The following is a 16,176-nucleotide window of genomic DNA, read 5'->3' on the forward strand; positions in this document are numbered from 1 at the left end:
TTGCAAAGGTTCATCTGTCTGTTTACAGTTTATACCGGTCTGCCATAGATCTTTGTATTCCCACTTATTTAAGGTCTGAGAGAAAGTTATGTCGAGTTTTAGCAACCAAATTTCATGTGTCTTGATAGTTTTTTCTATAATTTCTTGTAATTTCAGGCTAACATTAACAGAATTTTATGAACAAGATGAAATTCTCAAACTCCGACAAGCATCATTGAAAAAGGAAGATGCTGATCTTCAGCTAGAGCTGGAAAAGTTGGAAAGGGAGAGAAATCTTCATATAAGAGAATTGAAACGGATACACAATGAAGACAATTCTAGGTAATGCATAATGTGAAGGGAGATTCTAGGATAAAGATTGAAAAGAATCATGTTATACAAATTTGTCACATGAATAATGTCTGAATAACCAGTAACAGAAATCAATCAGTATGTGACAACACCCATCAAAAGTACTTATTTTACTTGACAAATTCAAGGTAGTGGGACAGAAAAAATTGAGGGATATTAAATAGTTGAAATAGTTCCCTAGGGAGGAATGTTAGATAAGTTTGGAAGATTTAATTTTACATTAAAAAAATGGAAACAAAGACAAGTAAAAGAAAATAGCAGACATGATTTTTCTGTTTTAAAGCGGAATTCCACTTTTCTCTTGACTTGAATCTGATTTTTCTTGATATAGTCCAGTTGTTGTTTTTTTATCATCTCTGATCTGGTTTTTTAAAGACAGTCTGTTCTGTCCCATGCCACAATGACCCTTATAACATATTTGTTCCATATATTAGTGCCCACGACTCTTGTAAAAGAGTTCTGACTGGTCAAAAGCTTAAATTCATCCAGTGAATCTTCGTGTAATGGAACCTGATGACAATGGAAAGAAGCATGCTTGCAAAATATGGCATCTCAAGTTGTTGAGAGAGACCATGATACGAGAAGTTTAGATAAAGGTTTAAAAAATGTATGGAAATGAGTATGGCTGGAGCGAAAAGTTGAAGGAAATTTAGTTGGTCAGATTGAAAGAAAACTGCATGCTAGATGACTGGCATTTTGTGACCTCTTAATGGTAATCACAGTTGGAAGCATTTGGAACAGCATCTACAAAGAAGCTGCATACGGAAAAATTGAAGCTAAGAAGGCATCTGGAAAAAGTGCAGTTAATTACTATAAGAAGAAAGATTTCTTGCAAGAGAGAACAGATGTAAGATGTAGCTCTCTGTCCGAATATGCGCACTGCATGTCGCCAATACATGCACCAGCTTGAAAGGATAAAGGCTGTCATTGAGAAGGAAAAGAAACAATTGCACATTGAGCCCAAAAAGATAGTCAAAAAGGAAGTCTAAAGAAATCTTTGCCAGAGCTGCAAAAAGAGCTCAACTGGCATATCAACAGGTTGTGTTATTGGAGAAAAGGACAAGTGATTGTATGGGATTATTTGTATATAGTTGATGTTCTTGCATGTTTATTTTAAAGATTTGTTATGAAAAGAAAAGAAAAATATTTCCTACAAAAATTGAGAAATTAATGTGACTGAATTATGATGTGAACACTGACATGCACATGAAATAACTTAAGCACCAATAGTATTTGAGAACAGATTCATGTGACAATAAATAGTGAAATTATTCAAGTTGAAAATTTTTGGTAAGTTGTTAGTTTTTCAAATGATTATTTTGTTATATATTATGATCTTAAGTTGCATCAGGAGCAGTTTTTTTATGATTGTAAAATGCATGTTTGGTGGGGGGCCTTTGATCCTGTCCCTCGAGACCCCAGTGGGGAAGGACAACAAAAAAAATCTTTAAAATTTTCGGCTTTGTTTTTTTTTTGAATACCAAAATCATGTCTGAAATAGTTTCAAATATTTGCAACATAAACTCTGTGAAGATGGGTAAAGGGAGTGAATTCCTTGTATTTGTTGTGGGGTTTTTTAGGGAAGAAGGCTTGTCTGTAAGTGTTGTTGTTGCATCTATGACAAACAAATCCAGCTTTGTGATGGTATCTAGTATTTTCAGGCCAGTTTGTCAGGTGTTATCTTCTCAAGGGGAGATGAAAAAACATTGCAAGATAGAAGTTACAGATGAATGGTTTATTTTACACCAAATGTGGACAGGGGAAGGCAGTTTCTAAAACAAAATGTATTCCATGGTACTCTGATTACTAGATTAGTTAAAATGAAAATCAATATAAAATTCTAACTGGGTCTGTGGGTGACTACACATTGAAAATGCCTTCCTGGGATCCCGAGTATGTTTTGCTAGACTTCAGTACAAATGCTTTTCTGAGCAGCTAAATTGTTGACATCATACTATAGTATACTCAGTGTTATTTTCTTTCTTTCTTTACAGGTTTAAAGATCATCCAATTTTAAATGAACGTTACCTCTTGTTAAATCTACTGGGAAAAGGTGGATTCAGTGAAGTTCATAAGGTACTTTTTGTCCTAAGATGATCTTGTGAATTTTAAGATTGAACTTAGACTGCCCTAGCTTTCTAGGTAGTCCAAGTTTTATAGACAATATTATGTGATGGGTTGACTTGCAAGAGAATTGGTATATCGTTATGGAATGTTGATGAGGTACAGCTAAAATAAGATTTAATAGGTTTGAATATGTATAAGAACAGAATTAACTTGGCATCTTTATATGAAGTTGACACAGTTAACACATGCAGTTTATTGGGCATTCAATAGTGGTGCAGAGGCCCAGATTATTGAGTGAACTAAGGCAGTTGCCTTTTCAGATTACTCATACATCTCACCTGCACATGAGTTGAGTTTCACTTAGACCAAATTAGGTATGTGCTAATTTCTTGTGGGTTCTTCCTACACTAAATACAGTGGCTACAAGGTATAGTCACATGTTGGAAAATGGCACTAAATCCCACAAAACTAAACCAAACCAAATTAGTCAAGATGCCTTCTTATTTCTCATTGTCCATTTTCTTGTACTTGAGGGATGATACTTAATTTATATTGGTACAATTGGATTATGGGATAATGTTATAAATTAATAATAAATCTCAGCTGTGTGTGTGACTGGCTGATAGTAAACTGGGATATTTCACTCGAACACTTGTATTAAAATTTTGTTGCAGTAGTGGTGATTTAGTGGTTAGCATGTCAGACTTGCTACCAGAATGGTACAGCTTTGAATCCTGTTCAAACCAGTCAATATTGAGTGCCATGGTGTGTCCAGGACAAGGCAGTTTATTCTGATGACCACAGCCTTTTGTTTGTTGACGTGCTATTAAATACAAAGTAACGAACACAACTCAGTTTGTTCTTTGAAAAAGAATACTCGTATTATATCTTTCATATTATGCTTATTCCATGTTGCTGAGTAATTCAAGCAAATCATTTATGTGTTAAGGTAATGCAAAACAAAATCTCGTTACAGGGCTTTGACTTGAAAGAACAGAAATATGTTGCCTGTAAAATCCACCAGCTTAACAGGGAATGGAAAGATGATAAAAAAGCCAATTACATAAAGTAAGATTTATTTATTAATTCATGATGAATGATGCAGGTTTTCCTTAATACATTGAGCTCCACTGGTTGTAGTCCAGAAGAGCATAGGGAAACTACAATTTTGCATCGTCTGTCTGTCCGTTAGCACGTTTGTTAGTTCTATCCATTGTAAATGACTTGGAGGATTGCCACAAAACTTTATACACATATTCATCCCATGATCTTGTTGGTTCTAAATGACATTGGTGCTGATTGAACATCCAAGATGCCCATCAAAGCAGCCATCTTGAAAATCCCATCACTATTACAGATCTGCCAACACTTACAATTTAGCCGTAAATCTTATGAAAATGACCCTTAAAATAAGGACAAGGGCTGTTCCATTAAAACATGCATGTGACCGGGGAAAGGCAGTTTTGAAATTGGGCAGCCACCTTAAGATTATGTAAGGCCTTTTTCAGGACCCACTGACAGAATTTTTTGAATAAAATCACCCACCAATATAATTTATTGTTGATATATATATATATATTATATACACACACACAAAGCACATTCACATGCAAACAGTAAAGATATTTTTTTATAAATGATAAAATGAAAACGGGGATTGTTTTATAACATTAAAACGGAGAAAAGGTTACCAGATTATATTAAATTTTATTGTTTATTTTTTACAAGTTTTTGTACATGTCTGTGTCATGGACTTTCTACATCATGCAGTAAACAATTTATACTGGTATGATTACCTAGAGATATTTTTAACAAATTTGTAATTGTAAATGAAAAAGGTATTGATTAGGCCTTTGGTATTTAAAATGCCATTGCTTACCTGGCTTTGAGGTGTAAGGTGATACAAATATGTTCCAACCTTTAACAGGATAAAGACCATAAATTGTGCAAACTTCACTTAAGAAATTCAAGTTTGTCAAGAGTATGCATGACCACTTAATATTTGAGACCCAGTAAAGTTAACGAACAAACTATGAACTCAGTACTTTGTTCATGACAACTCCATCTGAAATGAAGCTTACACAGGTAGTGTTGACCCTAACCATTATGTCTAAATCCACATTTGTCATCTTATGGGTAACAAATACAGGGACATGTACCTAGATCGTAGCAACAGGCTCATGGCAGCAAATATGACTTCAAAAACTGAATACTTTGGATAATTGATATGCTGGTACTTCTGTTACATATTTGATATTTATGTATTAAGTTTCTTATATCTTAATGCCTTGGGTTCACAGAGGTAGATATCTATAAAATAAAATAAAACTGATAAGCGCTGTTAAAAATTTGAACTATATGAGATAATCCCTAAATCACATATACTTAAATCCTGAACTTAAGCAGTCAGTGCTCTGTAATGGTTACTAGTGTTGTAACTATATTTCATATTGTGATACAAAAATGTGACAACACATTTCAGCAGAAGTGAACCTGATGTTGAAATATATGGCAAATGATGCGCTCTTCATTGTAATTTATCTACATTTGACATAAGATGTCAATTTAAATGCTGAATGGCTTTTAAAACTACCTGCTGTTGAAGGAAACTCTTACCTGCTGATGAAGGAAACTCTGTCACCATCTTTGTATTATGAACATAAATCCCCTCACCCATTGGATTGGTAGTGCAATCAGAGTAATGCCATACAGACTTCTGCAGAGATAGATACATTTCAATTTTTTAACAGGAAATCCTTCAAAAGAAAGTTCATGATATTTTGTACAATTTAGTAACATCACCTATTCTGTTTCTGAGAGTAACATTTTGTACTTTGTAAAGTAAAATAATCTGCTTAATCATTTAGTTTAAAAAAATAACTTCACACAGCCATTCCAATCTTAACATTAATTAAAAAAATGGCTAAAACTAATTTGTCTCATCATTGTTGCTTGCCTAATAAGACTTTTTACATACATGCCAACCATTACGCTTTTGGCATAATCATTACACGTTTTTCACTAAATTATGCCTTGTGCGTAACTATTCGGATTACGTGTTTTTGGTATATCCCCTTCCCAGGGTTCCCATGCTACCGGGAAATCGGGAAAAAAGTTGGGAGAAATGATAATTTTTGTCCTGACCATGAAAAGTCCTTGAATTTTGCAAATATTGATGAAAGTTGGGAAAAACCCGGGAATTTTCCTCCAATGTGTCGTCCGAAACAATTATGTAATTGAGTCGTAACTGAACTGATCATGAGTTTAATTTATCGATTTCTAACCAGAATATTAGGTGGTTGCAGTATGGATCATTTGGGTGCTTGCGATAAATATATTTGTTCAGACAATTCAAATGCTCAGTGGATTAGATTCATCTAGTAGACTTTTTGTTTCACAGACAGCTCGATAGCCGTATTTTTTTAATGGAAGGTATGAAAACCAGTTTAGCATCACAAGCGGCCAACATGGTGGTGTTAAAGCATAGCCCCTTAGCAGATGGGCAAGCAAACTTAAACGTTGTAAATTGAGTTTACCTTCATGAAATCGATATGAAAATTTTTTTCTCAGAAATTGCGAGAGTATTAAAATCGTTACGTCTTTAATCTGCTGAAAGACGATGAAACTAATGCGTTGATGAAATTTGAGTTGGTACTAGCAATTTTGATTGCATGTCACACGAGCACACGGAATCTCGCAACTATCAATTTCAAATATTGTAGAAAAAAATATTAAATGAAAGCCGTATACTGGTTGTATTAAAAATACAAAAAAATGAAAGAGCAGAAAATTCTCTATATTTATTCCGAGACCAACTTCAGAGTTTTGTTATATCATGTGGTTACCATGTCGACATGTGCTCTCTCATGTAGGTAGCATATAAAGCAGGTAACCAGACTACTCTGCTTGACGAATCAGACTGGCCAAGTTTCTTCTTGTTATTCTTGAAATAAATATGTTGAGAATTATATGTTCTTTCTGGTTTTTACAAAAGGTATCATTTAATATAATTGAAATTTTGTACAACATTAAAAGGGAGTTTGTTGATGATATCACATGTCTATTGGACTTCCGATGTCATTGTCTGAGATTTGTGAAGTAATGTGACTATTAACGCAAATGGTGAGTACCTGGTCAGGTTTCATCTATGCTGAGTTTTGTCTAGTCTGTCAGTGGGTTAAAGACATAACGATTAAAATACATGCCATTTTTGAGAAGTAAATAATTTTCCTATTGATTTCGTGCAAGTATAGGTCGATATAACCTAGTTTAAATTTGCTAGGCCCGCTGCTAAGCTCTCTTACGGTTGCGGCAGATTCCAAATTTGTTATGTAGTTGCTCTGAACCCACCAACAACATATTCAGCGGAAACCCAGATTAGAAAACTTTTGTATCCCTGAGTGGAACTTTGGTGTGAAACTATTACACAGTAACATGTAGCTTGAAACATTGGTTTCAGATCTTAAATGGAACACAGGAGAAATGGGAAATGGTCGTCCCTTTTATTATATATTAAGAAACGATAATAGCTCATGTATAAATACAGGTTTGGGGACTGGTTTATTGAACTACAAGAAGACAAGTTGATTTTACAGAAAATTCAGTCCTTGTTTATACAACACTATATAATTTTGAAGGTCTTTTGTCAAAATTTAAATCAAACTCTTTTGTAAATCATGTCTTTAAATGATGTAATTTTTAACCAAATTGTTTTAAGGAGTTTAGGTTGATTGAAAAGTCTTGTTTGAAATTGTATTGGCACATATAATTTCAGGGTTAAACTTTTTTCGTAACAAGATAAGATTCTAAAACTTTGCATTTATTGGGTTGTTTTCATACTGTGATAAGAAATGTTTACTTTGTGTAACATGCACATATATTGCTCTAGAATTCTTTGGAATGAAAGGTTTGAAAGGAAACAAAATAATTTATGCTCATTATGTTGTTTCCATTTAGCAACATATGCAGATCAGCAAATAAAGTTAGAATTTGTATTCTGTACATTGAAATGGCTTTAAATGCCAATTTATGGGAATATAGTCAAATTTGTTTTGTGTGACTCATTTTGTGGTTTTGTACATGATCATCTTCTCTGACATATATATTTTGGAGAGTCTTGAAAGAGAAACATCTTTAGATCTAGAAAATGCACGTTTTACAATCTAAAATGCTCTTTAATTCCATTCAGTAATTTTCGTAGGTGAACCTTGAAAAAATTAATTTCATCCTGGAAAATTACTGGAAATGACCTGGAAATTTATTTTTAGAAAAGCGTGGGAACTGTGCTTACTGAGATGGTCTCATCAGGGTTATCAGGTCTGTTAATTGCTCCTGAATGAGACATGCTAACAGTGCATGCAAGCATACAAATCATGCAAAAAGATTACAAATTTGCATACATGGAAAGCACTGATGCAAGAGAACTTGTGCAAATGAGTTAAAAAGGTATTCATATGAAAATGTGATCTGAACAGCATAGCTACCAAGTGTCCCGTTTTCCCTTTAGTTCTGTATTTTGGACTTGAATATGGGTGTATCTTTTTCTTGCTAAAAATTTGTGGGTTTTTAAAAAAAAACATAATTAAAATTTCTTTGCAATTTTCTGTTGAGAACGGGCACTCAGTTCAATTCTGATAGAAATGTATTGCATGTATACATGAATAGAGTTATAAAATATGATTGGTTCATTCAAACTCGAGGCTACCATATCCAGCCCTTTACCTCATGCAAGCATCTTTGGACACCTGTACACCATTCGCATGGAAGCGCCTTTTGATGTTGGCTGTAAACATAAGCCATTTTAAGCTGGTTTTCGTAGCGCCACCTTCGGGGAAACCCCCCTATTAGATACTACATTCATTTCTGCGAATGACAATTACGGCAGATCACGTGGTCACTGTTTATGCACTGGTCGATATCTGCTATTTAAAGTAACTGGGTTTCCATACCCAGAAGCATGCCCTTTTGTTCGGATTGGAGAGACTATGAGCATGTGCCTTTCCTTTGTCAGTTCTGATTCCAAATAAAATTCATAAAATGAGGAGCATAGATTGCCAAATATTTGATTTCCCCATTATGTTCAGTCTTCTAAGTTCAGGGACAGATGTGCCCAGAAACGTTGTAATGACTCTTGAGCTAAACAAGCAGCTGAGGTCACCACCATTCTATCGATATTGGAGAAATTCTCCTTATGTCTAACTCTTGTCAGGGATGCCCACTGTGAGTCTCAGTCATAGAGAGCATTGCAACAGCTAGAAGGCTCTACACTTTGAAGACGTATGAGGGGAAATGGAGAAATTTTCATGACTGTTGTCATAGTATCAACATCACACCACTCTCAGTCTCCATTCACCAACTGGCTAACTTTTTTTCTCCTCCTCTTCATAGACGAATAGTTGGCCTGTCACAGTCAAGGGATACTGCTCCATGATATCAGTCATGTTCAGACATCACAGAAGAGGTGATAGTGGCCCTAACCAGGACATTTCCAGTTTACTGTCCAGTTTTGACATATTCAGAGTACTGAGACTCGCCAGTTCTTAAAACGGAACCTCTCATGGGTCTTGATTAGGCTCAGCTTGTCTAAGCTCAAGCCCCTGTCTATCACTGGTTGAAACTGCTTTCATATAAAACTTGCTTCCTGACAGGGCTAGCATCAGCATATAGCATGAGTTGCATGTGCTTTCATGGATCTGAACTACATGCAGTTTTGTTTCAGTAGCTTATTTACAATCTTGTTTCATTTCTTTGAACCTATTGCAATTTTTGGTCAGTCAATAAATAATTATTAGCTTTCTCTCCACAATTGACCTGTACAGATAAGCAAAGCTGCAAGACCCACACATTCTATCAGAGGCACACACACAATATCCAGTGACCATAAAGACCATTCCTACCGCTTAAAGCAGGAAAGCAAGAAGTAAAACCACAAATATTGGCTGCATGGCTAAAGGAAGTTATTAAATTAGTGTCCTATGAAATTGTCGCAAATCAGGTATAACTCTGAAGATCTCAGCTTATAAAACATGAGTGATTTACACAGGCTTTACTAGAGATTCAAAATTTTGGGAAATTTCTACCGTGTACCCATCAGTTCTAATGATCGGTTACCCGGGAACCCGATCAAAAGGAAATTGTATTAAACGTGAACCTGAACTGCTTTGTTGTAGATTCATGAGTGCCAACCCCCAGGAGAGGTATAAGTGTACTTTATTACTAATATAAGTGGCAAAAAAGCATAATCTGAGCATAAAAAGAGCAGTCTATATATCAGTCTGTATATTACATGCCGTAATTACAGAAAACTATATGGAAAACATACATATTTATTTTATTTAAAATACATTTATATTTGCTGCTTATCTGGATCTGCTGTAAAAACTTCTGTCACAAATCAATTTAATCCATGTGGATTCATAGTTAATATAAGAGCATAGACACAACAGAAATTGATACATTGTTTATGCCTAACACTCACTTTAACTAGTCTACATATCTACAGTATCTTTTGCGAATAGTTGTGAAGTCCTTAACGATTGCTGTTGTAGTATCCTTGACCTTCCATGGTTCATCCATTAATGATGGTCCAGTGCAACTTGTTTTGAAGTTTAACAAAATCACTCTCCTAACATTTTTCAGTCATATAACACCCATCAAATCGATACAGCCCCATTTGTTATGAGATCTGGTGCTCTTTATTTTCAATTTAGAATTGTGGCAAGTGGTTTCACTTTCAAGAATCCTGTCTATTTTCATGGAGCTGTTTCATGTAAAATTAATGCAGAAATTACAATATTTACATGTATGGTCAATTTTTATTAGATTTTTTCAGTGTTACTAACGAACAGAGATTTCCCTTATATTTATATATTTCAATGAAAATTTTTGTTCTCTATAGTTGTCCATTTCGTTCATTTTTTTCCTAACATGGTATAAGAAGTTCATGTTATGGTAATCAAGTTTTTATGTTGCCTTTGCAGTGACAAAAATATCTGTCTTGGGTGTTCCACTAATGAAAAAGAGGCAGTAAACAAACATGTGAATAGCAGCCCTTACTTGAATAGCTAATACTCGCTCCAGGGCCATAAACTTGAGGCAAAAATGGCATTAGTTAAACCGGACCTTTATATTGTGCTTTCATTTATTTGAATTGTACTACGAATTTAAATTATATTTTGTCGAATATTTCTTAATCAGTACTTGCTGTCACAGTCAACAGAAGGTATTGACCTAGTTAATGTCATCAGGATCTCAAAGTGAACATGTTTAAGTCGTAAGAAAAATTGCACATGAATCATGGACAAGCATGACGTTAGGACGGTCTAAGTTTAAATATCAGCGTTGATTCTTAAATAGGCCGAGCAAGAAAGGAGAGAAGTGTCCTCTCTTGTACACACATAACAAGTAAATTCTAAGCAACCATATGAGCTCCTGTGATAATTAATAAACGCACACATGACATGCCTTGAACTGTAATAGTTTTTCTGTGTCTCAATCTGAACTTGGAATATTTTTTTTTCTTCAAATGTGTACACAGTTGTTCATTTTATTACCTGCGTTATTATCAGTGGGCAGGTAACCAGGTACCTGTTGGCATCTTTAAGCTTTACCTTCCAATATGTCTCAGTATAGGACTTTGTGGAGTCATTTGTCTGGCATGCCAAGTCCACGTTCTTAAGCTTCTATTTGCATAACATTGCCTCAAGAAGGAGAGAGCTGAATCTCCTCAAGCCACTGGTAACTACTTAGACAGTTTTCAGGTCACATTTATGAAAGCACAACTGCAGATCCAGTAATGAATTTGCTTCCTTTGTAGGATATGCCTGGGAAACTTTTGAATGTAAGACGATAATCAGATGTGGTATTGCTCAGGTGTCTCTTTTGCAAGTGTCCCAACACATTATCTTCCGTTCTCACTTTAGGGGAAGATATTGTTCCTTCTTGGTGACACAGATAGAGTTAGGATGCTCAGCTCCTCTTGCATATTCTCCTAGATTAATGTGATTGGGTGATTTATTTATTTTTTTGGTAGAGAAAGCAGTAGTTTTTTTGTAAATTAGTTTTCTCTGATAATACTCAACTGATCACATTGCTAAAATGTCCTCCCAATCTTCCCAGCAATATGAACATCCTATTACAAGCTTTCCTCTGTAAAACTGGTTACATCTGGGACAGCTGAATGACCAATATATACAGTTATAAGAATATGGGCCAATTTTAAATGGCAAGACAAGCTCATGTTTTAAAATGAATTAAAAAGCAGAATATAAAATTGAACACGAACAATTTCATCACACTGATAAAGACAAATTATGAAACTACACAATTGCTGTAACTGTGGAGAAAAATGGATCCAGTTGTTAGTTCTCTACTTGATTGTTGTTGTTGTTGTTGTGGGGTTTAACGCCATTTTTCAGCACGATAGGCTATACATGGCGGCCAGTATTAATGGTGGAGGAAGAACCCGGAAAGAACCACCGACCCACGAGAAGCTACTGGCAAGCTTTCTCACATGCCCACATTGGCTGAATCTTAGACTCGAACCGCCGCAGACAGAGGTGAGATGGCAGTGATCCGTAACGAAGAGCGCTTTAGACCACTCGGCCACTCGGGGCCCCTCTCTACTTGAAACTGAAGTTAAGTGAAGACAGCTTACAAAATGATCATGTACAACTGGGCATCAAAAATATTTCCCCCATTTGATGTATATTTGAACAAATCAGTAATATCTTGTATGGGCATGGAAAAATTACATTTCTTACATAGAAAATTCATCTTTCAAAAACTGTTATTAACAGTTAATATAATTTATATTTGAAACAGATACAAACATTCCAACACAAGGGGAATGTAAACAACATAAAGAAGATTTATGTATTTTCTCCATGCATAATGATACATGCACATGCACTTGATAAATAATGTGAAATGGTATTTAGGTTTGTTCCAGTCATCATTGGGCAAGGCACTTTTCTCCAGGTGACTCGGCATTAATAAACCTATTAGTGTTGCTGTCATAAAACAAAAAGAAAACAAAATACCTAAACGAAAATTGTGCTGCCTCCACAGTGGCCAGTGTAAAAATCCTGTCACTGACGAATATTAGAAATGGTGTAAAGACTCCAGAGTTAAAATAAGAAAGCAGTCTTTTCTTTGGTTCCTTGATAATATTAATGGTCAGTAAAGCATCAATCACTTCAAAGGTGTTGTTCTTGTACTTATTATATCATCATTGTGCAAACAGTACAATAAATAAATGACCATACTCTTGAGTGAATGTTACAGGAAGAATCCTTAAAATGTTATTTTCTTTTTCAGACATGCTCTTAGGGAATACAATATACACAAAGGGTTGGACCATCCCAGGATAGTCAAGTTGTATGATGTGTTTGAAATAGATAACAATTCGTAAGTATTATATTAAAATGTGCCCATTTCATTACTAGTATAAAGTTTTTGAGACCTGACAGGAATAATTAATCTTTCTGAGCAGTCTTCTGTATTTAGTATGGGTCTGTTAATGAGTTTGTTTAACCATCTATCCAACAACCATATGTACAAGTCTCAAACCATTGGATGGATTTTGCTTCAACTTCTTGATTGTTGCTTGTAGTTATAACCTTCAGTGCCTTTCTTGTTCAACTGTAAATTTGTATAACCCACTGCTGTATTTTTTGCTACTGTCCATTCATACATCTGCAGGTCTGTACTTCATTAATGTCGGTCCCAAATTTGTTTTACCACATAGGCGCAAAACTTAAACTTGAAGTCATGAAAATTGCATGATTTATTGGGGCCATAAGTAGTTTCGATTCGATTTTTTGGCCAATTCTGTAAGTTTCACTTTCTATCACTACTGGTGACAATCTAAGAGCATATGTGATGTCCTTTCATCCATCATTTGTTGTCCATCGATCATGTGTCCATTAGCATAAGTTTGTTATCCCTTTTCCTAAAATACTTGGTGGATCGCCATCAAAGTTTTCACACGTTAATACCAAATTCTAGTTAGTCCGAAATGAAAATGGTAGCCGTTGGATGTCTTTGTTGAAAATTTTGTCAGTTTTTCTCAATGGATGGTCATGTTGATGTGGGGTTTCACTTGAGAGGTGTCATGCTGTCTGCTTGGTCCTGAATTAAAATGCTTCTGATCTGACCATCAACATAGCCACCATGATGATCATCTTGAAAATCTTGTTATTACAACCATTCCTGAATGAATGGTTGAAACAACACAAGTTTTCCTGCATAGTGGCCTCACTGCAAATCTTTTTGTGATGTCTAATTGATCCTAAATGATAATAATGCCAATCTCACCTTGAGCGTGGTTACCATAGCAGCCATTTTGAAAATCATGTTATTGTTATTTCTCCTGAATGAATGGCTTTAGTTTTATAAAAGCATGTTTCTATAGGGATCCACAAGTCCATACATGTGATAGAAGAAGGAAACCAAATCAGTCAATTTCAAAAGGTTGGCTTCTATAAATGAGTGGATTCTTTTATAGACATGAAGGTTTTAAAAGAAAAGAAAAGAAACCAAATGCTTTATTTGTGGCCATGCTAACATTCTCAGTTATGAAACTTTACTTCTGACTCCTAAATATATTTTCACTTTCTTTTTTCCTTTGCTATGGCAACCACTAGAAATCTTGTTATAGCTGCTCCTGGATGACATTCTTTTTGACATGGAGATTTTGGCAAAAGATATATAGTGTTTAGTTGATCAGAAATGAAAATGATGCCAGTTTTACTTAAGTATGGCTGCCATGTGTCGCCTCTTCTGGATGGATGACTATATCAGCATTGATTTTCACTAGAATTTTTTTTGGTGCGAAGTTTGTCTTGAATGAAAATGATCCCACTCTTTCTTCCATTATGGCCCCCATGGCAACTGTCTTGAAAATCTTGCCACCACTCTGTGGATGGTCATACCAACATTGTCGTTACACCCGAAGACTTTTTTGGGCCGAAGTGAAACTGGTGCCAAACTTCCTTTTGAATGGAAAGTTGTACCTGCGTGTGGTTTTCACTAGATGAGTTCTTATGTCTGGTTGATCCTAAATGAAAAATGTGCCGATCTGATGTCCAGTATTGCAGTCATGGCCATCTTAGAAAGCTTGTTACCACAACTTCTGCTGAATGGATAGTCATATTTGCATGGGGTTTTCACCAAAATTCTTTATATATCTAGTTGAAGCTTTATGAAAATTGTTCAGAGCTTGCATCTAATACAGCTGCCTTGACTGCTGTCATGAGAATTTTGTTATTGTTAATCTTACTGAATGGATTGTTGTATTGATGGGTTTTCACCGTAAGACTTCTTATAATGTTTGGTTGGTCCTAAAGGAAATTGGTGCCAGTCTTAGATCCAATATGGCCACCATGGCAGACATTATGAAAACATCCACAGTTAAAATGAACACTACTGTTGAAATGAAGAAAGTGTCTTATCTTTGATTCCTGGAAATTCCTTTCTGCCGGTAGAGCATCTGTATCTTTGAGTGGATTCTTTATTACATTTTGTCTTGCAGCTGAATGCAATTTAAGACAGAATCTTGGGAATGCATCTAGTTCTGCCATTTCTGATGGGTCACTGAAAACTTGGTACATACTATGATTGTCATCTAAAGTTGCATGTGTCGGCAAATTTCTGTGCTTTTGCAATTTTGTTTTCAAGTTATTTTCTTTTTTCTTTTTTTTCTTTTTTTGTTCTACAGCTAAATGCATTGTAAGATGGAATCATGGGAACACAACATGTCTTGTAGTTTTTTATGGATCACTGTGAAATTTAGTATATTTTTTGGTCAACATCTAACGATGCATTTCTTTGTGCTCAGTTTTTTAAAAGAGTTATTTCCCTTCATGACTCAAAGTTGGATTTGTTATTTGGTAGAATTTTATGAAAGCAACTCTTGTAATTATGATCAAAGAATACTTGAGCTTATAGTATGGCTCAGTGCCATGTGTTTTCCCCTTGTCCATCCATCTGTCAGCACTTGTTTATGAAGACTCTATAGACCTCATTTCTGATAAGAATGGTCATGCTTGGTATGTGAGCTTTTGGATGAGTTTGTTAATGACATTCATGCATATTGGGTAATCTTGTGTTTGATTGTCTGAGCTTGTGGACACTATAGAGGCTATATTTCTGATCAGATTTTGATCAGACTTGTTTAAACTTGGATCATGATCTCAGATGAGTAAAATTCTTGTTTATTGTACTTGTGGAATGTCAAGAAATTCCGTTCTTGTAATTTCATATATTAAAAATAAAATGGGCTTATTATTTGATAGGATGTGAAGCCCACAACTTTTCAGTCGCAAGTTCATTGATTAGCATGCTGAACTCGAAAATATGCAGTTTGAATCCTACCATTGGGTCAGCTACCCTGGTGTGTCCTTGGGTAAGGCATTTTACTCTAATTGCATTGGCACCAAAAATCACCTTTCTACTACTGCACTATAAAACACCAAAACATGTGCATACCTTTCTACATTGCAGAATTTTTAATGAGATTCCAGATTTCACTGATAAAATTCTGGACAATTAGTGATGACAGGGAAGTGCAGTGATCTTGCTCTGATAAATCAAATCTGTGAGATCTTTGTTGCTGACTAGACTTTGACCGGGCACTGGACATTGGATAGCTACAGGTCACCAGGCTCTTAGTTCTGGTCACTGGACAATATGCTTTTTACAGCTGGTAGATAAGCAGTACTCCTGGAGATACTCTTCTGAAGAACCTATCCCTCTGTT

General features: G+C 35.2%; 1 protein-coding gene across 9 annotated transcripts in view; it reads left to right on the forward strand.

Annotated features, from left to right (window-relative positions):
• LOC149776264 (serine/threonine-protein kinase tousled-like 2) overlaps nucleotides 1-16,176 on the forward strand; it is a 181,886-nt gene that overhangs the window by 83,107 nt on the left and 82,603 nt on the right. For all 9 annotated transcript variants that reach the window (XM_089942676.1, XM_089942681.1, XM_089942677.1 and 6 more), the window contains 4 exons: nucleotides 157-321; nucleotides 2,346-2,427; nucleotides 3,395-3,486; nucleotides 12,736-12,825. In XM_089942676.1, coding sequence (XP_089798802.1) covers nucleotides 157-321; nucleotides 2,346-2,427; nucleotides 3,395-3,486; nucleotides 12,736-12,825 — 429 coding nt within the window. The remainder of the gene's footprint in view (nucleotides 1-156; nucleotides 322-2,345; nucleotides 2,428-3,394; nucleotides 3,487-12,735; nucleotides 12,826-16,176) is intronic.

The sequence above is a fragment of the Sinohyriopsis cumingii genome, chromosome 18 (genome assembly GCF_028554795.1).
Source record: "Sinohyriopsis cumingii isolate HCF-2022 chromosome 18, ASM2855479v2, whole genome shotgun sequence".
In the NCBI taxonomy this organism is placed as follows: domain Eukaryota; kingdom Metazoa; phylum Mollusca; class Bivalvia; order Unionida; family Unionidae; genus Sinohyriopsis; species Sinohyriopsis cumingii.